Source organism: Podarcis pityusensis, assembly GCF_964106645.2.
Source record: "Podarcis pityusensis genome assembly, chromosome: 16".
Lineage (NCBI taxonomy): Eukaryota > Metazoa > Chordata > Lepidosauria > Squamata > Lacertidae > Podarcis > Podarcis pityusensis.
Window position 1 is genome coordinate 41,863,297 of NC_138041.1, and position 25,391 is coordinate 41,888,687.

General features: G+C 54.8%; 2 protein-coding genes across 8 annotated transcripts; one reads left to right on the forward strand and one right to left on the reverse strand.

Moving 5' to 3' along the window:
* The first annotated feature begins 55 nt into the window (after positions 1-55).
* Positions 56-14,214, forward strand: HPS4 (HPS4 biogenesis of lysosomal organelles complex 3 subunit 2). 4 transcript variants are annotated; one of them, XM_080986613.1, is made up of 14 exons: positions 58-526; positions 704-1,197; positions 2,235-2,325; positions 2,623-2,766; positions 3,330-3,437; positions 4,035-4,151; positions 4,254-4,348; positions 5,174-5,246; positions 6,281-6,317; positions 8,430-8,526; positions 9,209-9,386; positions 10,296-10,428; positions 11,171-11,279; positions 12,998-14,214. In XM_080986613.1, the coding sequence occupies exons 2-14, from the start codon at positions 1,157-1,159 to the stop codon at positions 13,167-13,169; spliced, it is 1,395 nt and encodes a 464-aa protein (XP_080842739.1). In that variant the 5' UTR covers positions 58-526; positions 704-1,156; the 3' UTR covers positions 13,170-14,214. The 4 variants fall into 4 exon arrangements, with proteins under 4 accessions (XP_080842740.1, XP_080842741.1, XP_080842739.1 ...); XM_080986614.1 differs by having other exon boundaries at positions 56-1,197; positions 9,209-9,287; XM_080986612.1 differs by having other exon boundaries at positions 58-1,197.
* Positions 14,215-14,982: 768 nt separating this feature from the next.
* On the reverse strand, positions 14,983-23,760 carry ASPHD2 (aspartate beta-hydroxylase domain containing 2). Of its 4 annotated transcripts, none has more exons than XM_080986616.1 (4): positions 23,667-23,760; positions 18,829-20,167; positions 16,927-17,040; positions 14,983-16,088 (listed from the first exon to the last, which is right to left on the reverse strand). In XM_080986616.1, exons 2-4 carry the CDS (start codon positions 19,634-19,636, stop codon positions 15,979-15,981), a joined length of 1,032 nt encoding a protein of 343 aa, XP_080842742.1. In that variant the 5' UTR covers positions 19,637-20,167; positions 23,667-23,760; the 3' UTR covers positions 14,983-15,978. The 4 variants fall into 4 exon arrangements, with proteins under 4 accessions (XP_080842742.1, XP_080842743.1, XP_080842745.1 ...); XM_080986617.1 differs by lacking the exon at positions 23,667-23,760 and adding an exon at positions 22,197-23,327; XM_080986619.1 differs by lacking the exon at positions 23,667-23,760 and adding an exon at positions 22,055-22,127.
* Between the last annotated feature and the right edge of the window lie 1,631 nt (positions 23,761-25,391).

Here is a 25,391-nt window from a genome sequence, read left to right on the forward strand (position 1 = left end):
CGCCCTAGGCCTCGGTCCGCCCCCTTCTCTGCGCGTCACGTGCGGGTCGGGCCGGTCATGTGACCGTTGAGCGCGTGGCGGTGGAACCCGGAAGAGGCCGGGGCTCCTTGGCGGCTTCTCTCTGTCTCTCAGGTTCGGGAAGTGGGCAGGCCTGGCCTCTGAGCATGGACAGAGCGCCTCTTTCCCCGCGGGGTGGGGGGGCTTCTGCGTTCTGCCGCCTCACACGCCGCCCTCTCCTCGCCGGACTTTAGCCCGAGGGGTCGGCCCGGAGAGGGAGCCCGAGAGCAGAGGGGCCTCGCTCTCCCCCCCACGGCCTGGGGAGCCTCGTTCCTGTCCTTTTCCCCACCTCGGGTCAGGCTGCAGAGGCAGTTGGGCTCCCTGGGCTCACCAGTGGAATTGGGGCGCGGCCACTACACGCAAGCAGTTTCTTGGCTGGGTTTCTTCTCGTTTCCTTTTCAAAATCTTGCCCTTCCTTCAAGACACAGTGCCGTGTTCAAGGGGCAGGACCTCACAACAAACCTGAGAGGTAGGCTATCCTCGTCGGATCTTTAAGCCACCCTTGCCTAAGTCCTACTCTGACCCCCTTCAGCACTGCACCATCCTGGCTCTCTTGTTAAAATTGGATGCTGGGCACTTATCAGCTGCTGTGGGTCACATGACTTGGGCAGCAGACTTCATACGTTAATCCAGTTCTTAATTTTAGAGTGAAGGAAGCCACGCCTGGAGCAGGAATCACAAGACATCACACACACAGAGAGAGAGAGAGAGCTTCAAAGAATCTTGGTTTGGAAGCTTCAGCTAAAACGTTCTTCAGTCCCCAAACTGGCATCCAAATGGCTGCTGAGATGCTAAATAAGGTCTCTGTTGTTTCTCTTGTCCTGTCTGACTGAGCATCCATATTTGGTGAATGTGCTTGGCATGAAAATGAGGCTGAGGGGGACCTGTTGGCATCAGCATCTGTAAGAAAGCCCCCCCCAGCCACCCATTGGGGGGATTTGGCCATCCCTATTCAGAACCCACTCAGGACCTAAGTATGTGATGGGTTCTTGGAGCAATCAACCACTGTCTGGAATATGAATCTAGTCCTCTTCTACCTTTTTCTGATGAGAAGCTCTTTGTGAAGATAATGAGATGTGGTGAAGAGAATCTGAGTTAAATGGCGGACTGTGTGCAGTCTGATCCAACCTCCAGGGCCTGGTAAGTACCATTACAGCATCCTAGGGGCTGCTTCCTACAATCTTTCTCTTTAAAAAACAAACAAATAAACAATTGAAACTCCAACGTTGAGTAAATGAGAGTGAGAGTTTCAAGAAGGACACAATTCCTGTGTTTCTTTACACAGTGCATCCTTAAACTGTGGAGTGTGCTACCACAAGATGTGATGGCCTCCAATATCAAATTCATGGAGGAGAAGGCTATTTGCAGCTACTTACTGCAGTGATTCTTTGTTATCTCTGACAGCAGAGGGAACATACCCCTGAATACATGTCGGCAGGGAATGGCAGCAGGAGATGACTCTACTGCTCTCCTGTCCTTCTTGTGGGTTTCCCAGGGGCATTTGGCCAGCCACTGTAAGAAACAGGATGCTGGACTGCATGGCTCTTGGGTTATGTTCTTCTTATTTAAATAAGGGTGGGCTGGTTGGTTTCATTTGCTTTGTACTGGGGCAGTGCCCTTCCTTAGTTTCTGTGGCAGCTTCTTTTAGCCTTCTTCAGCCCCTGTGTGTTCCTTTGAGATGCAAGGAGCAGGGAAGTGAAGAGTCTCTGACACACTTGAAACCTTTCTCTTAAGAAGCGTCAAGGTCACCTGGAAAGTCAGTAGCTGTACTTTGAATCTCTTCCCTTCTAAACATGCCTTCAAGAATTACAGAGTACAGTGGTACCTCGGGTTACATACGCTTCTGTTACGCTTCAGGTTACAGACTTCGCTAACCCAGAAATAGTGCTTCAGGTTAAGAACTTTGCGTCAGGATGAGAACAGAAATTGTGCTCCGGCAGCACGGCGGCAGCAGGAGGCCCCATTAGCTAAAGTGGTGCTTCAGGTTAAGAACAGTTTCAGGTTAAGAACGGACCTCCGGAACAAATTAAGTACTTAGCCCAAGGTACCACTGTATAGCTTCCCCACATCACCATATACGGATCCCCCTTGCCTGGGGAAAAACTAGCCCTCTGGAGAATATTGACTGCTCCCATGAGGTGATGCATCCTGAACACCATGGCACTGATGTTTTCCAGGTGGAACTGCTTTTTCCTCTATGACGGCTCAAAGGTGAAGGAAGAAGGAGATCCTACGCAGGCTGGGATCTGCTATTTCAACCCCCGTCAGGTAGGGCTAGCTTATTTCCCCACAAAATCTGCATGCGGAGAATTTTATTTGTTCTCAGTTGGCCCCGTAGCCCTCTCCTCCATCCCTCTGTGCTGGCAAACATTGTACTATTTGCTCCTTGGGGCAGGGACCTAGTAATATCAGGGGTAGAGCTCTGTTCTGATGCAATCTTTTGTCACTCTGTGGTGGTTTTGGCCGTTCATGCTCCAAGCTCGGCAGATCTCCATAGCCTGGGATGTGACAAGGGTAATCCATAGCATAACCATTTTGTGGCTCTTCATTCCCCACATCTCTCAGACTCCTCTGGACCATCAAGAGCTTCTGTGTGGGCAGATAGCTGGCGTGGTTCGCTGCATGGAGGAGATTTCGGGCTCTCCACCTGGCCTCATACGGTTGAGGAAGCTCAAGCTCTCTGTGAAAGTGGATGGAAGCTACATCTGGGTGAGTCAGTGCAAGGCGACACAGGTTGTTGTTGCTCTTCTGGGCGCGGGAATAAAGCCCGAGGAAGGAATAAAGCTGGCGTTGGTGAAATCTTCAAAGATGGGTGTGGGTGGGTGTGCAGGCAGGCTGCATGATGGCAACCGTTTATATGGGAAGAAGCTGCTAGCCATGCTAGCTGAATGGAACAGAGGCAGCCTAGCCTGGAGTGCCAGTTGCCAGGAGCAGACATGGGAGAGGGCACTGGCCTGCCATCCGTGCTTCTGGGCTTCTTGGAGCTTCTGGGATGTAAGCAACATGTTCATCCAGGTGATTCTCCAGCTCTGTTCTTGTGCTCCTCTATATAACATTGGGAGAACTTTGCTCTGATAGCTGAATGGAAGGCCCATGTTCAGAGGCAGCCTTCCTCCTGAGGGCCACCGATTGCCCTCCCACCTTGCTTGTGGGCTTCTCAGAGGGATGTACTTGGCTGTCATGGGGGATCTGAGTGCCCTGATTAGATAGGCCTGGCTTGGCTTGGTTCCATGGGACTCACCAAGAGTCTCCCTCCCTCCTCTCTGCTGCAGGTGCTGGGCTGCACTACTGACCTCCCTGACATCAGCTGCAGGCGGTTCCTGGAGCAGCTGATGGGACTCTTCTGCTTCTACAATGGGCCTGTTCGCCAGGCTTACATGGTGATTGCTGGTCCAAGGGGGCAGCAGGGCCTTGCTGAGCAGATGCTGCCTTGACTCCCAGCCATTTCCCTCCTGTTTCCTGTTGTGTTCTGACCCTCACATCAGCCTTGAGCCACACCTCTCAGTCTTGCCTTGGCTGACCTTCAGGCTGGCCTGCTCTCTGCAGCCTCCTTGCCCTGCAGAGGGGCTTCTGCAGCCTGCTGCCCCCTCCCTCACAGGTGGGCTTCTCTAAGCAAAGGCTTTTGTGTGACTTGAAAGTTATGTGGGTCTCTCAAGGCAATCCAGACCCACCTCTCCTTCCTACCCCCCAAATCCAAGATGCTCAGAGGATGGCCGTGGGGGGAAAGCCCTTTGCAAGGGCCTGGGCACATTTCCACCTTGACTGCTCCTTTTATTTGTCCTCCAGAACGGAGTCCTGATGTGCAGATCTGCTTCCCGGACTGAAATCTCGAGTCCTCTGGAATCTTAGGGACCTCTTCTCTTCCGTTTTGCTGCCCTGGCTTCTGTTGGACAGTTTCCTGCAGCCCACAAGCAGCCTGTAACTCGCCCACCAGGGATAAACTCTCCGCTGACATGGCCTCTTGTGTCCTTTCCCAGGAACGTGCCCAGGAGGAGCTGGACCAGGCATGGGATCGCTACGTGGAGCACCTGCAGCAAAACACCACTGACCTACACCGGATCTTCAACTCCCTCTGGGCCTTGGACAAAACCAAAGTAACTCCCTGCAGACCTTGCTGCTTCTCTGGGGCTTCTCCCCTTCCCCCCCCACAGGGTGTCAGGAAGCCCTGACAGCCTCCTTTGTGCTCCTCTCTCCAGGTGGAGCCTTTGCTCCTGCTGAAAGCGGCTCTCATCCTGCAGACCTGCCAGCGCACCCTCCATGTCCGGGCGGGATGCATTTCTTATCAGGGGCTGTGAGTATCATGACTTGTTGTGTGGACTCTCCTGCACTCTCCCCATTGGAGAAAGGCTGGTGTAGCTCAGTGCTGGAGCACCTGCTCTGCATGTAGAAGGTCCCCAGTTCAGTCCCTATTGGCATCTCCAAGGTGGGCTGGAAAAGACAGTGCACAGCTGAATGGACTACGGACCTGACTTGTTCCAGGTTAAATGAGCCCTTTCAGAAAGCTGAGGACTGGAAGCTTGGCTTTTAAGAGAAGGACTGTAGCTCAGTGCTGGAGCAGCTGCTCTGCATCCCCAATAGCACCTGCTGAGAGAGAGACCCCCCTTGCCTAGAACCCTTGAGAGCCACTGCCAGCCAGTGTAGACAGTACTGAGGAAGGTGAACACAAATAGTCTGACTTTGTCTAAGGCAGCCTCCTGCACTCCAGAGCAAGTGTGTTTGGTGCACATGTCGTTCAGCCCTGCTACTTGCTCTGCACTGTCCTCACATTTGTCCACAGAGGCCATAATCCACATTTTCACCCACTATTTCCTATGTCTGCTTCTACAGACTCACCCCTTGGGCCTCCCAGATGGTGAGATTGACAGGGTGACCAAAGGACTTGCCCTGCATGCAGGGATCTGTCTTGTGGCTAGACCCTGGGAAGGATTGGGCCACACAGCCCACTCGGGGTAAATCAAGCCACGACTGTCTGAATGTTTCTGAGCAGCATTTGCAGCTCTCCCTAGGTCACCGTGCTCAGCTGAGAGCCAGGAGGGAACACAGGATCCAACCTCAGGAAACCAGTGGGACATTCGTGTTAATACTTGCCATCTCTCCTTTCCCCATCCCCGCCCAGGGTTGTCAGCACTCAGCTGCCGCCAGACCTCACTGCCCGAGTTCTGCTGCAGGAGGTGGACGTAGCCTCAGAGGTGAGCTTCAGCTCAGCCAAGGGAGGGAGAAGGGTAGTTCGGTGCTGGCGCAGCACCTGAGAAAAACATGTTGCATGGGTTCCTTACTGTACAAGGGTGGAATCTGAAAGCTAATGTTAAAAGTCAGGTTTCTGGTTCTCATGATTGCTGAAGAAAGTCTTAAAAGGCTTCACTAGATCTTTCTAACCTCTCATGGCCACTCCTTACCCACCACCTGCCTCAAATGTCCAGGTTTTCTCTCGAGGCAACCACAGCTCCAAACTCTTCCCAGAAGCAGAAGACACTTTCTAAGTAAAAATCTTACAAAAGGAATTGAGAATAAAACTGCCAGTGTAATGCCATCACCCCAATCTATGGTGCAGCCACATTTGAAGGACTGTGCAGTTTTGATCGCCTCCCCTCAAAAACAATATTGTGGAGTTGGAGGAGGTTCAGAAAAGGGTGGTGAAGGAACCCCCACTGAGGAAAGGTTGCCACGTTTGGGACTTTTTCGTTTAGAGAAAAGGCGAGGAAGAGGTGACCTGACAGAAGTTTATAAAATGATGCCTAGTATGGAGAAAGTGGATGAAGTCAACTCCTCTTTCTCTCATAGCACTAGAACTTGTGGATGTTCAGTGAAGCTGAATGTTGGAAGATACAGGACTGTGGAATTTGCTCCATCAGGAGGCAGGAATGGCCACCAACTGGGATGGCTTTAAAAGAGAATCAGACAAGTTCATGGAGGAGGAGGAGGAGGAGGAAAGGGCTATCAATGGCTCCCAGCCACAGTGCTCAGCCTGCACAGTTGGAGGTGAATTCCATTTGCTGGAAGCCGCAGGAGGGTAGAGTTGCTCTTGTGCTCAGGTCCTGCTTCCTGGTTTGTGGCTTGCCACAGGCATCTGGCTGGCCACTCTGAGAACTAGACGGGCCTCCTTTGGCCTGATCCAGCAGGCTTTTCTTCTGTCCTTATCTCCAGTCTGGAACCCTTGCCGGCATCTGCCTTGGCTGTTTTATTATCAAGCTCACCCAGTGCCACTCTCTGCCTTCCCTTTCAGGGCGAGGCGGGAAATGGGGCTGTGCTGCAGACTCAGGGTAAGTGTCGGGAGGGAGGGGAGAGGCGTGCTGGGCTGGCAGAGGGGGAGACTGCCTTGGTGGGTCTGCCAGGGACTGCTTGCATGAGAGACCGCACGGAGCCCTCTTGCGTCTCTGGGTGCTGGGCCTTCATGCCCTTTCCTCTGCCCTGCCGCCTGTGTAGGAGTGTAGAAGCTGGAGGTACAACACAGCAAGGGGGAAATGGGCCCCGCATATGCTCAGAGGCAGAACAGACTCCTGCCGAGGCTGGCCTACATCCAAAGGGTGCTCAGGTGGGGGGGGGCGGTCGGAGAGGGCTGCATCTTTAGGCAGCAGGCATTGCGCCTCCTCCCATCTTGCAGATTCCTTGGCGCTACTCAGAGAGCTTCCCTCATCCCAGTTCTTCCCAGTCCTGGAGACCTTTGCATTCTCACCCCTCCGCTTCCATGGAGGTCTTGACACATGACTGGCTCCTAGACCTCCATGCTGCTCACCCTCCCCTCTCCCCAGAGTTTGTGGTTCACAAGGCCCTGCCTTGTTCACACAGTCTGGAGGCTGTTTAACGTAGGGTAGTGATCCCAAGAAAGGAATTTCAGGTGAGCTCAACTCCATTCCCTGGCAGGCTGTTTTGCATTATGCGGGTAAATGATCCTATGGAATAGCAAGGAAGCATTGCTCTCCAGCCCCTGAGAGAACAGCTTGCTACTCTTTGTGGGATCTGCTTAAAAAAGAAAGTATCTCATCTGCAGGAGCATTGTTGATTGTTCCCCCAGTTGGCAAGGCTCACTGGATCGCAACCAGAAACGGATCCTTTAGTGCCATTGGCCCAGACTCTCTGCCACTAGAATTTCAGCAGGCACCTTTGGTGCCACTTTTAAACACCTGCTGAAAACTTTTCTATTCTGGTAAGCTTATGCCAGCAATTAACACATATTTCCACAACGGCTACTTGATGTTCATTTTTAACTTTTTGTATGCTTTTACAGTGTTATTTTATGAAATAGTCTATAAATATGTATATAAATAAATATTAATAAAGTGACTCAACAAGATAAAATACCATGCATAAAACAATTAAATTCAGAAAATTTAAAACAATAAATGCGAAAATGCATTAAATGTGCACCCAGTAACATATTAATTGGGTTACCAGCTACCCAGCTCTGCTAAAAGATGAGCAGTGCCTCACGGGGCGACTGAATTACCGAAGGCCTGAGTAAAAAAAATGGTCTCATCTTAGCCTGGCACCTAAAGCCTGATGGTGATGATGGCGCCAAGCAGGTTTCCCTGGGAAGAGACCATTTCATAAATGGGGCCACCACTGAAAAGGCCCTGGTCACCCTTCACTTGCCTGGCGAGGCTTCTCTGATGAAGAGGAGTGCAGGGTCTGGGCTGGTTCATATTGGAGACAGACAAAATGATCACTTTGTAGAACAGAATAACTTTTATTGCAGTAATCTTTGGACCATAGCAGCACAAAGGAAGGTGACAAAATTTAAGCCAGAAAACAAAATTTAAATAAACTTATATTGAAAAAGAAAGAAAATAGTGCTCACTACTTAAAATTAGTAATTAGTAAAATTAGTGATTAGGAGTAATAAATTTGAAACAGATTCATAGTAAAGCATAAAATGTATTAAAAACATTTGTCTCATAATACACTTTACTCTTTTAATATGCGTCTCTCATGTTTTCCGCTCTCCAGGGCAGTTTGCGGCAGTGGCGGCTACATGCCTTCCTGCTATGCAGAACAGCCTTTCCTGCCAAGGAGACAACAGTGGCCTGAGCAGGAAACCCAGCTTCCTTTTAGCACCCTAATTTCATTTTCTTTAAAAGAGGATCAAAATAATAGCCCCTAATATTGTCGTATAACCTGCATTCAAGGATATAATTCCCTAGAACTGCTTTCCCATAAACCCGCCCTCTCTTTTGACCCACCTTACCATAGAATCTGCCTGATTTCACCATTGAATCCATTTTTTCAGTATGTAATTGTGTGCAAGCCCTTCGATGCTCCAACCACATGGTTATCAGAAGGTACCCTTTGCACTGGGGCTGCGCTTTATAGGTCCAAACAGTCTACCCAAGACTCGTTCTTCCTTTCCCTAAGAAGCGCTCTGACCCCTTTTGCAGAGCCCCCTTTACCTCCAGGGGTCCGGATCACCCCCGTTTACCTTTTGGATGATGAAGCAGCTGCCCTCCGGGACTTCCCTGTGGAGTGGATGATCAGGTAAGACAGGAGCAGCAGCCCCGCCAAGGGCCTCTCGCCAGCCCTGGCTTTGGTTCCTCCTTTCAGACTCTGCATATGTTCCTCCTTTGCACCCTGGATCTGCTATGTGTGATCTGTCAGACAGGGAAGCCGACAGGGAAGCATTGGTGTTTAACACACTTCCATCTTTTTTTGCAAATCCCCTGAACCCCAACAGTATCAATCACTGGGGCTGTGAGTAAAGGCAGGGTATTTTTTGCAAGTTAAGTTTTCCTTGCTAAACTAGGGCTGCCCTGCAGGTCCTAACTTATTTATTTAAGAAAATGTTTATACTGCTTGATTGTAAGTAAACCTCTAAATAGCACAAAGCAAACACACACATCCTCAGCTCCCTTGGAGGGCTTCCCTATTGAAAAGAGATTCAGAGGAGGAAGACCCTGTCTCTCTGATGAAGCCCTGAGTGGGGCTGTTCCACATCCATTCCTTTACAAATGGAGCATGTAGGTGACTCTGGAATCACTCTGGAGTCCTTGGATCTGGCGAAGGAGCAGAGGGAGTAGAAGGGGGCTTTCCCTGTCCATGTGTGAAGAAGGGCTTCCTTTGGTCTGTCCCCAAATCTTCTGCAAGCCACTTTTACTGGGGGATCCTTAGTTAGAGAATTACAGGAGAGAAAGAGAAGTCTCCCTCTTTCTCTTTCTCTCAGGTCCCAGGGAGGCCCAGGCAGCTGCAAAGATGGCCCGATTTCTGCTGGAGCAACTGGTGGGTCAGGTGGCACCACTTTGGTAAGGATGGTCTTGTATGTCCACCATGTTCGAGGCTTGGTGCTCTCCCTCCTGGCTGAAGAGCACTTTGCACACACCAAAACCTCTGTTGAGGATGTGGTAAGAGACTCCTTTGTTCATCTTACTGCCAAAGGACCCCCGTCCCCCCCTTGAGCCTTGGCTGCTACCAAGCAAAGTGGCTCGGCCTCTGGGGAGTGGCAGCCTGCACCATGGCCTTCCTGCCAGCAGGGGTCCCTTGTCTCTTGCAGGATCCCTGGGGAGGAAGAGGTGGAGAAGCCAAGGGATTGCAAGTCCCATTTTCCATGGCTCTCTGGCAGGGCTGATGGGAGGAGCCCATCAGGGCTGATAGTGTGGAGCTGGAGAGGGAGGAAACGGGGGACCTGCCTTGCACCTAGTCAGACCACTGGGCCATCTAGCTCAGTATCAACTGCTCTGTCAGCTGCTTGCCAGGATTTCAGGCCAGGACATTCCCAGCCGTGCCCCAGAGGTGCTGCCAGGGATTGACCCTGGGAGCTTTTGCATGCCGGGGGATGTTCTGAGCTGCAGTCCTTAGCCAGAGTAGGAGCTTCCCTTCCCCCTGAAATGGCTTTCTTATCGCTGTGCTCAAATGGAAAGAGCGTGGTTAGAAGAGGTGCTTTCACTACCCCTGCGATGCTGTAGAGCGGCCAGAAGGGATGGAGCCCAGGGACTTTCTGTCACTGAGCGTTGGCCCCCAGACGCCCAAGTGCAGTCGGGTGCGCTCTGCTCTGGGATTCCCAGGTCAGCCTTCTTAGGAGGGCTCTGCAGGGTCCTGGCAGCCACAAGCTGTGCCTTGATCCCAAGGGTGTGCAGGAGGATGTTTTGGGGAGACGAGGCCAATGGGCACGTGGCTGGGGAACCGTGTGGCCCTGCCACGGCTCAGCAAGCGCTGTCCCGTGTGAGCTGGCCCTGGCCTGGTGTGGCACTGTGGTGCGCAGGGCAGGCGCCTTCTCCAGGCACAGTGAGCTAATTTTCTCCCTTGGCCTGCAGTATCACAGCAGCCTGGCCTCCCTGAACGGCCTGGAGGTCCACCTGAAGGAGACCCTCCCAAAGGACAGCCTCTCTGCAGCCAAGGTCACCTACGGCTTTGCGCACTATGACGCCGTGCAGAAGGTTCTGGCCAGTAAGTGCTGAGGGGGCAGGGGAGCCTCAGAGAGAGCCTGCTCTGTGGGAGTCAGCGGCCAGGAGCTGTCGAACTGCTCTTAGGGACTCTTAGGTCCTTCTTGGCTTCCAGCTATCGTGGCAGTATGGAAGGGACAAGGGCAGCAGACCTCTGAATGCTGGAAGCTGTTATTCAGCCCATTTCTGGTCTACATTGCATCGTGATCCACCGAGCCCTATGCGGCCTAGGACCCTCGTACCTACGGGACCGCCTCTCCTAGTATGCCCCGTGGAGGACCTTAAGGTCCACAAATGACAACATTTTGGAGGTCCAAAAATGGTCTCAACTAGGGCCCACGGCCTTTTCAGTACTGGCCCTGACTTGGTGGAACGCTCTGTCACAAGAAACTAGGGCCCTGCGGGACTTGACATCTTTCCTCAGGGCCTGCAAGACAGAGCTGTTCCGCTTGGCCTTTGGTTTGGACTCAAGTCTGACCCTTATGTTTCCCTCCCCTTATGGTTTTTATCTATGGGCTACTTTCAAAACGCGGCTGCATTTTAAATTGCATTTTAACCTGTATTTTAAATTGATTCCGAATTATGTTTTTACTGTAATTTTACTGGTGTTAGCCGCCCTGAGCCCGGCTCTGGCCGGGGAGGGCGGGGTATAAATAAAAATTATTATTATTATTGGCGAGGGTTGGATTTCCAGCTCTGCCGTCCTGAGATTCTAACCCCTGGCTCCTCCTTCCTTCATGTTGCAGCCAACTTCCTGCCTGCTAATAGCCCCGCAGACCGTTCCTTCCTGAGGGCAGCCAGCCTGATCCATGCCAATTTCCACCAGCTGCCCACGGCTTCAGAAATAATGGTCAGGTAAGGTGGGGAGGCCCCTGTGCGCGTGCAGATGACAGACAGTGCTCCCTTTGAAAAAGCTCCCACCTGGCTTTTCCTCCTGCCTGCAAGCCTCATAAGCACGCAGGGCAGGAATAAGCCCGGGGTGCAGGTGGGCATGCAGAGGGAGCTGCCAGTTGTCTCTGGAGCCAGAATGGGATCTGGGCCTCAGAGTAAGGAGCAGCTCTTGGAAGGTTTAGAAGCAGCGTCTTTCTCTGGTGGCTGCTCAGGGGCTGTGAGAGCCGCTGGTTGGCTGAGTGCCAGCAGGGCTTATAATTGGCCAGGGAGGAAGGAGGTTTTGCTGTTGGGCCCTGATCACTCAGGCGGAAGCAAGCCGTGATGCTGGCAAGCAGATGGTGGCGTTCCAGCAGGCAGAGCGAGGCAGCTTCCCTCCTGGCTCGAGGGGCCAAGGCTGCATTGGCCGCTTATTTCCATTCCTCATCACCTGCTGCTCTGCACATGTGCTCACCCCCCCCTTTCCTCTCAACTGAAGGCATGATAACAGCACACCAAAGCCACACCCTGGTCTAACTAGGACAAATACATTTATGCTGAAAGGAAAGACTGCAAGCTTTGAAAGATTAGCCATGCCCATTAACCAGCCCAATCCCTGCTTGTTCGTCACTTGCGTTGACCAAGCAAGTTGCTCGCTTTTTTCAGTTCTCCTTGAGGCTCCAGTTCATTATGTTTGTGTATTTTCAGCAAAAAGTGGGGTTTTCATTTGCTTGTTGAAGAGGACCCCCCTGCCCCTCCTCCTCTTGCATTCAGCACAGCTGTTAATGTGCCCAAGCCATGGCCAGGCTTGCCTCTGCCACTCCCGACACCCTGCGTTGGCTTTCAAGAAGGCCAGCTGAGGCTCTCTTGGAAATCGCCAGAGAAATTCATGAGACTTAGAGGCCTTTTGCCTTCCGGCTGTTGTGGGGCTCCCCCTGACCATTGGCCATGCTGGCATCCCCTGCAGAGCACCAGGTTGGGAAAGGCTGATGCCGGCTGCTTGTCCTTGGACTGAGCTTCCACCTTGCCGGGGGGATCCCTAGAAAACCGCCATTTACTGAGCAGTCTCCATATGCAGGCGCATGTCTATCTCTGCAGAGTTACTTCACACAATCTGCATAAAAGTGCTTCTGTGGGGATCCCAAGTGAAGCAGACAAGGTGTAACTTCCTTGCCTGAAAGAATGCTGACCAAAAAACAGCTGTTCTCTTTTGTGTTTCCCCTGAAAATCTGCTTATAATTGAATAGTGTCCTTTAAGTGTGTTCCAGAAAATAGAGATGACCTTGTTGGCTTCCAGTTTCCTCCTTGCCCTTTCTCTACACCATATGTGATCTCATGAACCTACATCTCCTCTCTCTTCCCACCACCTGTAAACTAAAAAGGCCCAGCAGATTTGGGCTTTCCTCACAGAGAAGTTTCTCTCGTGGAGGAAAGGGCAGCCAATGGCTCCTCGCCACTGTGGCTCTGCTCTGCCTCCCAATTGCTGGGGAAGAGGGCTCTGGGCTTGAATCCTTGTTGCAAGAAAGAGGCATCTGGCTGGCTGCTATGGGGATGCTGGGCTGGGGGGCGGGCATTGGCCTGATCCAGCAGGCTCTTCTCTAGACTTGATCCCTGTTCGCAGCAGCAGAAGCACCGGCACGGGGTCAAGCTTGCGTCTCTCCTGCCTTCTGGTCACACCTGTGAAACATGGCTTTCTCACCCCACAGGAACGCCTCTACTGCTGTGTACGCGTGTCGGAGTGCCGTCCAGGAGACCTACTTCCAGCAGGTGGCCTCCCCTCTGCGCAACTCAGGAATGCCCAACCCTCACGACAGCGCCTTTGGCCTGGCCAGCAAGGCAAAGCAGAAGCTGCTCAAGCATGGAGTGAACCTTCTCTGAGACACAGGAGGCTCCTCCTTGCATGGCCTGCGATCCTCCGGGGCTTCTTACAGTGTTACCAGAGTCTTTGTTGTTTAGGTTCCATGAAATGGGTTGAGGGCTGTCAGGACTTCAGAGCCCCACCGTATGGGTGGAAGAAGCCCCCCCTCGGCTCAGTTCCAGCTGGGAGAGCACATGGATGCCCACCCCCAGCTACCCACTCCAAGGGGCAAGATCATAGCTCCCCTGCTTCCCCGGAGAGCTCCTCTGAGGGAACACGTCCCTCCCAAAAGCGCATCATTGGACACTCGTCGTCTATGGACTTTTGCCTGCCTTTGGAGAGCTAGCTTCCCTAGAAAGATCTTTTGCTCCTTGCCCTGCTCATTTTTCCTGTGGAGCTTAGTGGGGTGTAGCTTCAAAACCCTTTTTATTGGAGGGCTTTTTCTAAACCAGGCCACCGTCCCCTCTCCAAATTTGATGCCCTCCAGATGTTTCTGTCTTTGCTTTCTATTGAATGCTGTTTGATGCTTTAGATGAGCTCTGAAACTGTGGGGGGAGGCCTGGAGCTTCTCCCCCGGCAACTGACCAGACATAGCCTCCTGCCATGTGCACCCCCCCACCTGCCGGATGCTCAGTGGCTGCCTTTCAGCCTCCTCCCTGGGGCCTGCCTGGCTCTTGCGCACGGGCACATCGACTCCTCTGCCAAAGATGGCCTGCTGCCAATGGCAGCGCACACTCCCCTTGTGATGCTGGCCCACCCTCGTCACGGCTGACAGGGCTTGAGGAGACAGGGACATGGTGCTGATGGGGACCGGTGGGCCCATGCATTCCTCTCCCCCTGCCTTCTGAGGTGGTGGCACCTTTGTACTGCTTCAGGGCAAGTGGGAACAGGTGCACAGCTCTCAGCCAGTTCCACTTTGCATCAAGTGCCTGGATCGTGTCGCAGATGTTTGCGAAGGAAAAGTGACTGGCTGCCTTCCTTGAGGGGGCGTGTTGAGAAGGTTGGAGCTCCTACCCTCTGCTCTGTAAGTCCCCCAGCACAGCAATAAAGTTGCCGCCCAGAAAAGCCCCTCTTGTTCCTGCCCCACTGGCACCCCAGCCCCCCTCGCCTGCCAGAAGGCGAGTCGCGAGAGCGCAGGCCCTGGGAAGGCAGCAGGGCTGTGGGTGGCTTGGTCTTGCGCCAGGAAGGGGTGTTTGCAAGAGAAACAAAGGCAGGGAACCAAAACAGCTTCTGCGCTGCTGCCTGCAGAGAAGGGCCACTTGCTGCCATCTGTGAGCGCCGTATGCTGGCAGCGGGTGGGGAAGGCTGCCCACACACACCGAGAGAGAGAGACTGGAAGGAGCACTTTGCAGAGGGAGCCTTGGGTCATGCTCCACCCTGGACCCACATGTTCACCCTACACTTGCTCAAATGCACCACTTCTGAGACTGAATTCACAGTCCTGCCCTCCCTCCTGACAGTAAGTTCTTATGGAGATAAAGCGTTGGAAGGAATCCCAAGGGCCTGCAATGCAAGAACCCAGCTATTAGCTGCAGTCCAACACATCTGGCAAAGGCAGACCAAGGGCACAGACGGGCTTGGGGGGGGCTGTTTACTCCCTGCCTCCCTCTGAAGGGGCACACGTGTGCCCCCAACCACTTTTTGGAGGTGTTTGAGGCTGCTGCCATTCAGATCCCCTCCTTCCCAGGGTTCCTGCAACTACAAAAGAGAGTCGTGCCAGGCACAGCCCAGCCCCCAAGGGCAAGAGAGGTGGAGACCGTAAGGCAGCTTACCCTCTGTGCCCACTCCAGCTAGGAGGGGCTCCACAGCCTCCTCCCACAAACCAACTGCATCTTTAAGCAAAACTTCTTTTTATTGGATAGCCTTTGTGGTTTTTGCCGGCACAAATATCCCCAGCTGTAACACACTGTGCTTTAAGTCTCCCTCCAGCCACTCTGATTGGGAGGGGAGCATCAAATAAATCCTCTTCTGCCCCCACTCTGCACCTCCCAGATACATGACAGGCTGCTCAGCCTCCCCTTGGCAGCTGGGGGGGGGAGGGAGTTACCAGGAGGTCAACCCACCCCCCTCAACCTCTGCATCCGCCTCTTCCTTGCAGGAATGTGCAGCAAGTGCTCAAGGCCAGGACAGAAAGCAGCAGGGGCCAAAAGGAAGGAGAAGGCACAAAGCAAGCTGATGCAAAGCTTGAGAGAGGGGGGGCTGGGGGTCCCACACCACTGCTCTATGCTAGGGGGAGGACAGAGTTTGCCCCCCCTACTTCTGCTCTCACCTGTTGCACATAGAGATGTTGGAGGGGGTCTGTTTTCTTACAGGTAGGGGGAAGAATGGACCCCAGGCCATCCAAGCCCCCATGAAAAGCTACAGCAGGAAGAGCCCCCTTTCCCCCCCCCCCACCTCTGAGTTAGACCAATGGGGAGTGCTTTTGTCTTTAAAGATGACAAGGTGACACTGACATGGCTACATTCATCAATAACATCAGGGTTGTTAGCTTCTAAAGTCAGGACATTGCAAAACACAGCAACGTTAACACACTACAGTGGCATGGTGCCCAACCACAGAGTAGAAAGGGGGGCAGGTGGGGAGTGGGAAGGAGGACTTGGGGAGCCTCTCCTCCACCCCTCCCCAAAGCAAAGAATAGGAAAGAGAAAACTGCAAGGTGGAAGTTTCCACGACCAAAAACCTGGTGCAAAGGAGCTACACATGGAGTTTGTTTGTGTGTGTGAGACCCTCGCACAGGCAGGCCAACTGGGGAGGGGGCTCCAGGCTCAAGGCCACCCCGCATGGCACCCTCTGCCTGCCCTCCAGCCTGCTGTGCCCAAGGAAGCTGCGTCATCGTCCGGGAGCAAAGATGAAGTCAAGGGCTTGGCGCTCGGCAGCAGCGACATTTGGGTGCCAGAGGTCCACCATGAATACGGCCCGGGGTCCTTCCTCGGGGGCACCTGGAGGAAGAAAAGGAAGGGCAAGCAGTTCAGCGGGTGAGTTTGGTCGCCAGGTCCCATCTCTCTTACTACCATACCTTTAGGGTACTACGATGCCACCATAAACGGTTCTGGCAGGGCCTCTTGACAACTCTCAGCCCCTTCACAAACTACAGTTCCCAGCCGTATCAGTTTAATGAGGTCTCCTATGGCTGTGAATGTATGATTGAATGCTCCCTCTGTATCTCAGTGGAGGGGCAGGAGCAGCAGCCCCACTAAGGCCGGCTGGAACCATAATGTGTTTTCTGTGTCTTGCAGGATAAAGCCCCTCCCCAGCTCTGGTCAGAACACTGTTAGGATGCGCCCCCTTTGTGCTCTGCTGAAAAGAGTCCCCAGTATTCTGTGCATCCCATGGTTAATCAGCATGCAAGAGGGAACAGGACTAGGGAGCGCTTCACAGGACCATGCACTCAGGCCTGGTGTTATCTTTATTCTTTAAAAAAATCAAGCTGCTAGCCCTCAAGGCGGTGGGAAGAAACACTTGAAAGTGTCTCTCCCTGCCCTCCTCCATATTTCTCCCATGCTCATGCACACAAGTACCTTTTCCAACAACCTGAAATGTCATTTAGACCTGCAGAAGCTGACTGCAAGGGTCAGAAGTTGCATGGGACATACTGAGGCAGCTTTGCAAGGAGTCAGGCAGAGAGAGGGTCTTCCTTCTCAGCGCTTGGGAATCACGTGGAGCTAGGGGGACACACACACCTGTTTCCAGCAAAGCCCTCCCCTCCCCCATCAGCCCCTTGGGAAAACACCTCAGGGCACACTCCAGCCTCTGGGTGTGTCAGGGCTTCAGACTTACCACCGTGGAATGCCGTGTGCAGGAAAGAGTCGTCAAAGAGCAGGCAGCGCCCTTCCGCCCAGCACTGGGGCTCCCCTCCCACAACAAGTTCACAATTGCTGGGGGTCTTCAGTCCTGCAGGAAGAAAGAAGATGCATGATGGGCAGAGCCAAGGAGGAACGGCAATGGGAGCAGCCCAACACCAGCCAGCCAAAGCACCTGCGTTTCCTTGTTCCCTGAAGGCGGGTGGATTTTACAATCTTGCCCTCTACCTTTTGCAGTCCTGGGCTTGCTGCAGAGGGGCTGCTTTGCCAGGGTGGATCCAGAGCTCACCAGGTCCAGCGTACTCTTTCCGCTAGGAAGAGGTCTTGAGGGGCACCAAGGAGATGATCATCCCCCTATGCTATTATTATTATTAGCCACCTTTTTTCTTCCAAGGAGCTCATGTGGCCTATATGGCGCTCTCCAGCTCATTTAATCCTCACAACAACCCAGTGAGGAAGGCTAGACTGGCCTAAGGTCACCCAGTGAGTTTCGTGGCTGACGGGGGTCTCAAACCCTGGTGTCCCCCAGGACCTAGTCCAGCTCTCCAACCACTACACCGCTCTGCCTCTCTGGCACCTGGGATGGCATCGGGACAGGGAGGCTTTGAATAGGCTGGCACGGCAACAGCCCTAGAGCTGTCCTTCACAAACATGTCCAATCCTTTTTTCAAAAAAGCTCATGACCCAAATACTTTGCAGTCGCCAGGCCAAGCTCCCTGCAAGACTGACCCCGCTTAACGCCAGCCCTACCTGGCTGAACGAGACCAGCCGTTGTGGCACTTTTAATGGGAGGCAGGGAGGCATCCGCCAGGCTTCAGTCTCAGATTGGCCGGCTGGCAGGCTGGAAGCACGCAAGACCGCCTCAGGGGTTGCTATGGCAGCAGCCCAGCCTGGCAGCACGAGTTGCACCCAGCAAACAATGAGAGCTGCGTTTGCTATCTACTTGAAAGCAAGGCAGGAAATGCAGTCGGGTGCAGACTTTTGCATGGAAAAAAGGAAAGGAAAGCACAGAATCCTGACATTGTAGAGATGTAGTAGACTCCAAGGGGCATCTGGTCCAATGAAGGAATTGCAGCTAAAGACTCCTTGGCAGATGGCCACCCACAACCTCTTTGCCACCATCTCCAGCGCAGGAGACTCCAGCACCTTCGGAGGGAGCCCATTCCCAAGACTACTGTGGATTTTTGGCCCCCTTTGCATTCCCAGCGTTTCCTCATTTCATAATCCGCTGTTCTAACTCTTAGGGGGCTGCCCATCAATTGCTTGGGAAACAGAGGACTTGAAAAGGAACTCTGCACCCTGAACAATTTGCAGAGGGCCATGACGTCTGGAAGAAACCCACGTCAGTTTTAAAGGACCTATAGAATTTCTCCCTCCTTTAAGGAACAGATCCATGGACCACACCACCCTACAAAGTATGGAGTGGGGTGTGTGTGCTCTTTGCACCTGTAAGGTGTAGGGCTCACAAACCTCAAGGGAAAATTTCCCCTGGAGAAGTAGCAAAGCTTCCTTTTCAGGCCTCAACTTCTGCAAAGTCCACAGCAAGGCAGGGATGGGGTAGCTGTGGGGCCTCTCCAGATGCAGACCCCAACTCCTGCCCTCCCTGACCATTGGGCAGGCTGGCCGCTGGGAGCTGGAGTCCAGCAACAGATGGAGGGCCACAGGTCAGCCTCGCTTTCATGATGCTCCCCAGAGCTGCCCACCAGAAGCTTTGCCACCCAGCAGGTAAGGGGGCTGAGCTGCCCTCCAAGCTGCTGTGCTTCCGTCCAGGACGGTTGCTCTGTCTGTGCCCAGAGCCCCTGACTGCTAAGGGCACAGTCAAGGGAGGCTCTCCTGAAAGGGAGGAGGCCAGAACTGAAGGTAAACCGAAGGTGCCTACCCAGGTGGCAGCGGATGCGGATGTTGGTTGGTCCGTAGTGCTCCGCGATAACGGCACCCGGCGTCAGGACGGAGATGCAGGCATTCCCAAAAACGTTGTTGCCAATGCAGGTGCGCAGGCTGCCCAGCAGGCGATAGGTCCGGGGGCACTTGCGGCAGTTCCGGGGCACGCAGGTGCCCTGGTTGACCAGGTAGAAGGTCAGCCACTCGCCACTGGGTGTGCTGTTGGCCTTCCAGCCCTGGGGCAAGCTGCAGTTGGAGAAGGCCTTGTACAGGGCCTCAAACTCGCAGGCGATGGTCTGGAAGTTGCGCTCCAGCAGCTCCACGTCGTGCTTCTGGGCATCGCGGGGGAAGTAGGGCATGGTGGGCAGGTCGGGCAGGAAGAAGACCTCTGGCTTCTGGATGGAGGGGCGGCTGCTGAGGTAGCGGCCCTGCTCGCGGATGCCCTTGCGGATGCGGCCCATCCCAGACCACGAGTAGCGCTTGGCGTACTCCTGCAGGTTGTGGTAGAGTTTCTGGTTCAGGCCGTCGTTGTGGGCGCAGCGGACGCACTCCGGGGAGTGGCAGTGGGTGTAGCCATTCTGCAGGCCGTTGGTGTCCACCCCCTGCAGGAGAGAGTTCCCCAGAGCGTACGTCCGGGGCTGCTCCCGCCCAACGTGGTAGCAGTACCACACAAACATGGCCAGCAGGAAGGCCACGGTGCCCAGGGCGGTGGTGTCGCAGTCCCGCACAGACTGGATCCCACCGGCGATCAAGTCCCTCAGCCGGTCCAGAGACCCGCTCCATCCTGCCAGCCATTCCAGAGACATCTTGGGGCTGCGTAACGGGCGCCGGGTTCTAGCGCGTGCAAGGGAGAGTCAGTTCTCAAGATCTCCACAGGCACCCGCACCACGCAGGCTGACAGGGGCAAGTGGGGAGAGGCCAGTCATGGGCAAGCAGTGCCAGGGGGTCCCGGAGGGGGACAGGCTGCATCTGTGGCGGCTCGCCAGCTCCTGCGTCAGGGCCGTAGACCTGGGAAAGCTTCAGGGGCAGCCATCCTGAAAGGCAGGTTCCAGAATTCAAGCCGCCAGGGGCACAGTGGAGAAGCTGCTCAGCTCAGGCACTGCCTTTCCACAGATGCTCCCACATCGCTTCCAAGCCAATGAGCGCCATGGAGCCCCATGAGATCCGGGATCTGTGGAACAACTTCACTCCTGCAAAGCTGCTGTCACCCGCAACAGAGTCCTCTGGTCTCTGGGGCCTCCTTCATTTGTTGCCCAGGTTAAACGGATGCACAAGGGGCGCATGCTCCCTCCACAAGCACCCGGTCCAGGTCCCAGTTTCTGTTCCCATTGAAGGATCTGCAAGAAAACAGGAAGGAGCCTTGAGAAAACGGGTCCCTCTTGCATCTGAGCCCCGTTGCCTGTCCAGCCTGTTGTGTGGAGGTTGTAGAGGACTCCCAAAAGCAGGGAGGATGGCTGTCCGGGGCTCTGCAGACCCTGTGAGGCTCCAACTTCCAGCAGCTGGCATGGCCAGTGACTCTGGGGGAAGATGGCTGTTGGAGGGCAGGAATGTCTGGATGGCCCCTGGAGGCTTCCCACCTTGGCCCTTGTGCAGAATTGTGACCCCCCCTCAAGTGGGACGCAGGCCAGAGTCTTCAAGGGAGGCCAACTGCACTGCATGGACACACCTTTCTTCTGATCTGCCATCACCTTCTGGCACGTAGACAAAGCTGAGATGAGCTCCCATGTGGCGCCAGAAGCAGCAATACCCCTCTTCCCCATCACTCAGTTAAAATAACAACAACCCACCCTCACATCTCCCATGTCATTTTGCCACCAGGGTTGGGCTACCGCTGATATATTTATTTTTTAAAATTTACTGCATCCCACCTTTCTCTCCACGGAGCTCCAGGTGGTGCACAGGGTTCTACTCCTCCTCACAACTACCCTGTGGGCTGGGCTAGGCTGAGCGAGACTCAAGGTCACCCAGTGAGCTTCTTGGCCAAGTGGGGATTTGAACACTGGTCTCCCAGGCCCTAGCCTGACACTCTAACCACTAGACCACGCTGGCTCTCTAGGTGAGCAGAGTGCTCTAGCTGCACTGCTCCCAATCACTGGATGCCTCAAGCTGGTCCAGGAACGGGGCGGGGGTGGTGGTGGAACAGGACAGGGCAGACCTGCAGGCTGGCTTTCCTCTCCCTCCCTCCCTCCCTCCCTCCCTCCCTCCCTCTGTGCAGCTCCCAGAGATGGTTCTGGAGTCCAGCAGTCCTGCCAGCTTTGCTTGCCTGCCCTGTGCTCCATCTCTCTAGATTTGAATCAGCAGCGCCAGACTCAGCCCTCCCACCCTCTCAGCAGGGGCAGGAGGCACCTTCCCCACTCCCCCCCACGCACGCACATGTCAATCACCCTTGACAATGCGTCCCACCCACTCACCACAAACGTGGCAATTGGCACCTGAGTCACCCGCCTGCCAGCTGGCAGGTAGTGCCCCTTCTGGAGTGCTGCTGCAAACAGCATCACCTCCCAGAGTGGTTCCATTTACTCTGCTCTGCAAGGAAGGCCTGCTCCCCTGGTGGAACTACCTTGCTGGGTCCAACTGAGGACCCATCCAGCCTGTACAGGTGCCAGGGAAACGTCAGCAGAAAGGGGCTGCCTTGCGCAGCAGAGCTTTCCTTACCCAAAGCTGGACTCCCCTCAAAGAGCATTCAGGCTCAGGGCCACCAGATTCGCAAGGCGGCTCCTGCTTACCTGAGATGGCAGAAAGATCCCTAGTGTTTTGTGCTGCAAACAAGCAGAGACAGACTTTGGGAGAGAACTTCTCAATTCCAAACCAGCCAGGACCAGAGGCAATGTCCAGTGGTCCCTTAGTCCCCAGAAAGGGAGTTGGGCCAGGACTCCCCCAACTCAGGACCCTGTCCTGAGCAGAGGGCACAGCTGGCAGAGACCACCTTATGGAGAGACCCGGCCCTTGTTCTGCTGCTACCCTTCCACTGCCCCATTTAAACAGGGGGCTTTCGGAGCAGCCTCAATGAGAGCAAAATGCAGGACGTGAGAGTCCACCGCCACAGCATTTCTTCAACTCAAGCCCCAAACGATGGTCCTCAGACTTGGGAGAACCCCCAAAGACTACTTGCCTGACTGTGTTCTGGACACCCAGGCTCCAGGCACTTGGTGAAGTTCCAGAATGAGCCCCACAGCACCCCATGGGCGCTGCAAAAAGAACCCCAAGGAAATAAGGTAACTCACCCAATCCAACCAAGCCGGCAATAAAAAGCTTCCTCGTTGCTGGGAGACACCCCCCCCCCCAAATTTAATTAACTTGGTCTCCATCTCCATGCTACAACAAACCCTGATGCCCCAAAGGAAAGTGAGCCAGAGCTGGGCTCACCTTCTGCTCAGGCTGAGATCTCTGCAGCCTCCTGAGTGTTGGGTCCTCTGGCAAGACCCAGAGCCCTTTCCTTCCTGCCTCCGGCTGGCCCACCTTGGAGCCCAGGCCTGGTACTGGTGCTGAAAGGTTCTGGGAGACGTGGACACCAACCAGGGGCCAGCACTGCCACATGGCAAATGGAAGTGGATTGGTGGGCAGGCAGCAAATACTGTGACACAGCAGCAAAGCAGTTTATGATGGCATTTCCCATGCAGGAAGCAAACACCGCCTGGATTTCCTTCCTCCGGTCTGGACGTGCCCAGGACCTGCTCAGGCTGCTTCCAGCGTGTTTGCATGAACAGCCTTGTCACTTTGGAATTGGGGGCAACAGGAAAGGGTGGGGAGAGAGGAGGGGAGAGGATCCATTTCCAAACTGCACTTGTACTGCACACTCCAAAGTGGCAAGTGGAGAAACTCCTAGGCAGGAAAAGCTGTTATGTAAGGACTGAGGTGCAGAAGCAGCAGGAAGTGTCACGCACAGGAGGTGTAAGGGTGTGTGTGTGTGTGTGTGTGTGCCAACACTGTTCTGAAGCAAGAATATTGGGGGTGGGGGAGAGCCCTCCCCTGCTCTCAAGGAATCTCCTGGCAGGCAAGGAGGGAAACCTCCCAGGATGATAAGCCTGGGTGAAGCAGATGGTTCCTAGAGCATTGGAGAGCAGCCAAAGCCATCGCCTGGGGGAGCACCCAAGCCAAAGCAATTGCCCGAGGATCCCAGTCAGGGGGCCTGGGCTGCCTGGAGCACTTGGGGGCAGGCGATGGGGCGCCTGGAGGTCCGTCCTCCTCCCCACTTCTCTTGTCCTGTGGAGCCTTGGAATGCCAGGAAGTACTCCTGAGCATGAGCAGAGGGGTTTGAGAGCAGCAACTCCGAGGACCTCCCCCAGTCCCTGTTCATATTCTCTGGAAGTTCAGGTTCAGTTGCAACGGCTGACCAGCCCAGAACACGTTTAAAAAGGGCCTCCGGAGCATGTGCAGAGTACTTTCCTGCCCTGCCGGTGTAGTCCTGAAGGAGAGGTGCTCCGGAGGGGCTCGGCTGTGAGTCGCACGGCCGAGCCAGACGCCCCCGCAGCCTGCCCGGCGCACCCGGCGTCCCAGCTCCTTCGGGCGCCAAGGGCTCGGCCCGGGAGTCCCCCCCGCACTGGCTCCGCGGGGCTCTCTGGCTTGCAGAGCCGCCGGGTCGGCCGCTCGCCTGCCGAGGCCCAGCCAGCCCGAGATGGCGCGAAAGGGCCCGCCTTCGAGCATGTGCAGAGCGCCGCCCTCGCGTCCCCCGGCGGGCGGGATCGGGGCCACGCGCTCTTCGCGGAGGCGGCAGGCGACGCACTTGCTGGCTGCGCCCGCCGCCCGGACCGAGCGCCCGGCTCCGGCGCGGCCGAGGCGGCCACGGAGGGAGACGCGCCTGCTCTCCGGCGCCCACCTGCCCAGCGGCCCACCTACCTGCTGCTGCCGCTGCCCGCGCTTCCCGCCGACGCTCCCGGCCGCCCTCGGCGCTCCCGGCACGGCGAGGCTCTCCGGCGGCGGCGGCGGCGGCTCGGCAGCGCGGACCACAACTCCCAGCAGCCCGACGTCGGCGCCGCGCGGGAGGGGCCGCCGAGCCAGCGCCCGCCCCGGCGGGAGGACCGCGCCGCTCTCCGCCCGCCGCCGCCGCGCGGGGCCCGGGGCATGTGCAGAGGGCTGCGGGCGGAGAGCGGCGCGGCTAAAAGCACCGCAGGCGGGGCGGCTTCCTTTGCTTTGCGAAAGGATCATCTTCACCATCATGTCATCCTACTTTTATGATTTGTACCCCAGCCATCTGTATGGGTTGCCCCAGCCGCTCTGCGCGGCTTCCAGCATCTACAAAAAGAGGATTAAACTTTAAAAGCTTCCCGCTACAGGGCTGCCTTCTTCAGAAGCCTGTGCAAAGTCATTGCACAGGGCGGGGCCATCACGGAGAAGGCCCTGTGCCTGGTTCCCTGCAGCCTCACTCCTCCCAGGACACAGCCACCATAAGACCCTCCAGGTGGACCTCAGTGTCCGGCCAGCGTGAGCGGGTCATAGGAGCCAACTCTAATTTGCTTAGAACAATTTCGTACAATCAAGTCACACTCAGGACTAATCACTGAAGTCAGTGGGCTCAGAATAGGTCCTGGGGATCACAGGCCTACTGTTCGACAGTGGAATGGACTCTCTCAGAAGGTGATTGACCCTTCCTTACGGGAGATTTTTAAGCAAGATTTCACATAGCCACCTCTCATGGATTCTTCTGGTGTGGTTTCTGCATTGCTTGGGGTTGGACCAGATGACCCTTGGGTCCCTTCCAACTCTACAATTCTCAGGCAAAGCGGACAAACATTTCCAGGAGAGCAGACTGAACTCCATCCCCACTGGCACGAGCCACCTTCGGTCTCTTCCAAGACTCTACAGAGTATGAAGATGGAGTTACTCTTTCATGGGATGCTCTGAGCTGCTTCCAAGGTACAGTAGCTGCCAACTTCATGCTTCTGGCATGCTTGCCCTGTAATGGGGAACCCCACTGTAAGCCTGGCTCCTCCTTCTGCATGTTTCCAGGGCTGCCTGCTCTTCTGGGGTCAGCCACCTTGGCATCCCAAAGGCTTTTGGCTCCAGTCTGGTGAGCAATGAGTTAAGCCCTCTAGGAGATTAAACTTCCTGCTGCTTTTGTTTTATTTGCAGCCAAAGTGGGTCAGGCAGCTGAAATGCAGCAGGAATAAGAACCTTCTTGGCTACTGTTAGCTCTGCTAGTTGTGAGCTCTCCTCCTTGCAAGTTGAGTCAGGCCTCCCCAAAGATACCTGATTCCTCCCAAATGTGTGCGTGAGATCAGCTCTGCCCCCACCTCCCTTTCCTAATATTTATTAAAAGGACTTTGGCTTTGAGCTGCTACCTGCCTTCCCTGCAAAGGACTACCATGCCTTGCTAAATGCTGCTTAATGTCATATGCAAGAGGTACTAGGGGAAAGTGTGGTGTAGTGGTTACAGTGTTGGACTAGGACCCAGGAGACCAGGGTTCAAATCCCCAGTCGGCCATGAACCTTGAATGCCAGTCACTGCCTCTCAACACAGGGTTATTGTGGGGAGGGGAAGAACCGTGTTCGCCACCTTGAGCTCTTCGGAGAAGAAGGTGGGATAGAAATCCAGTAAATGATGGAATGAATGAACAGAAGCTG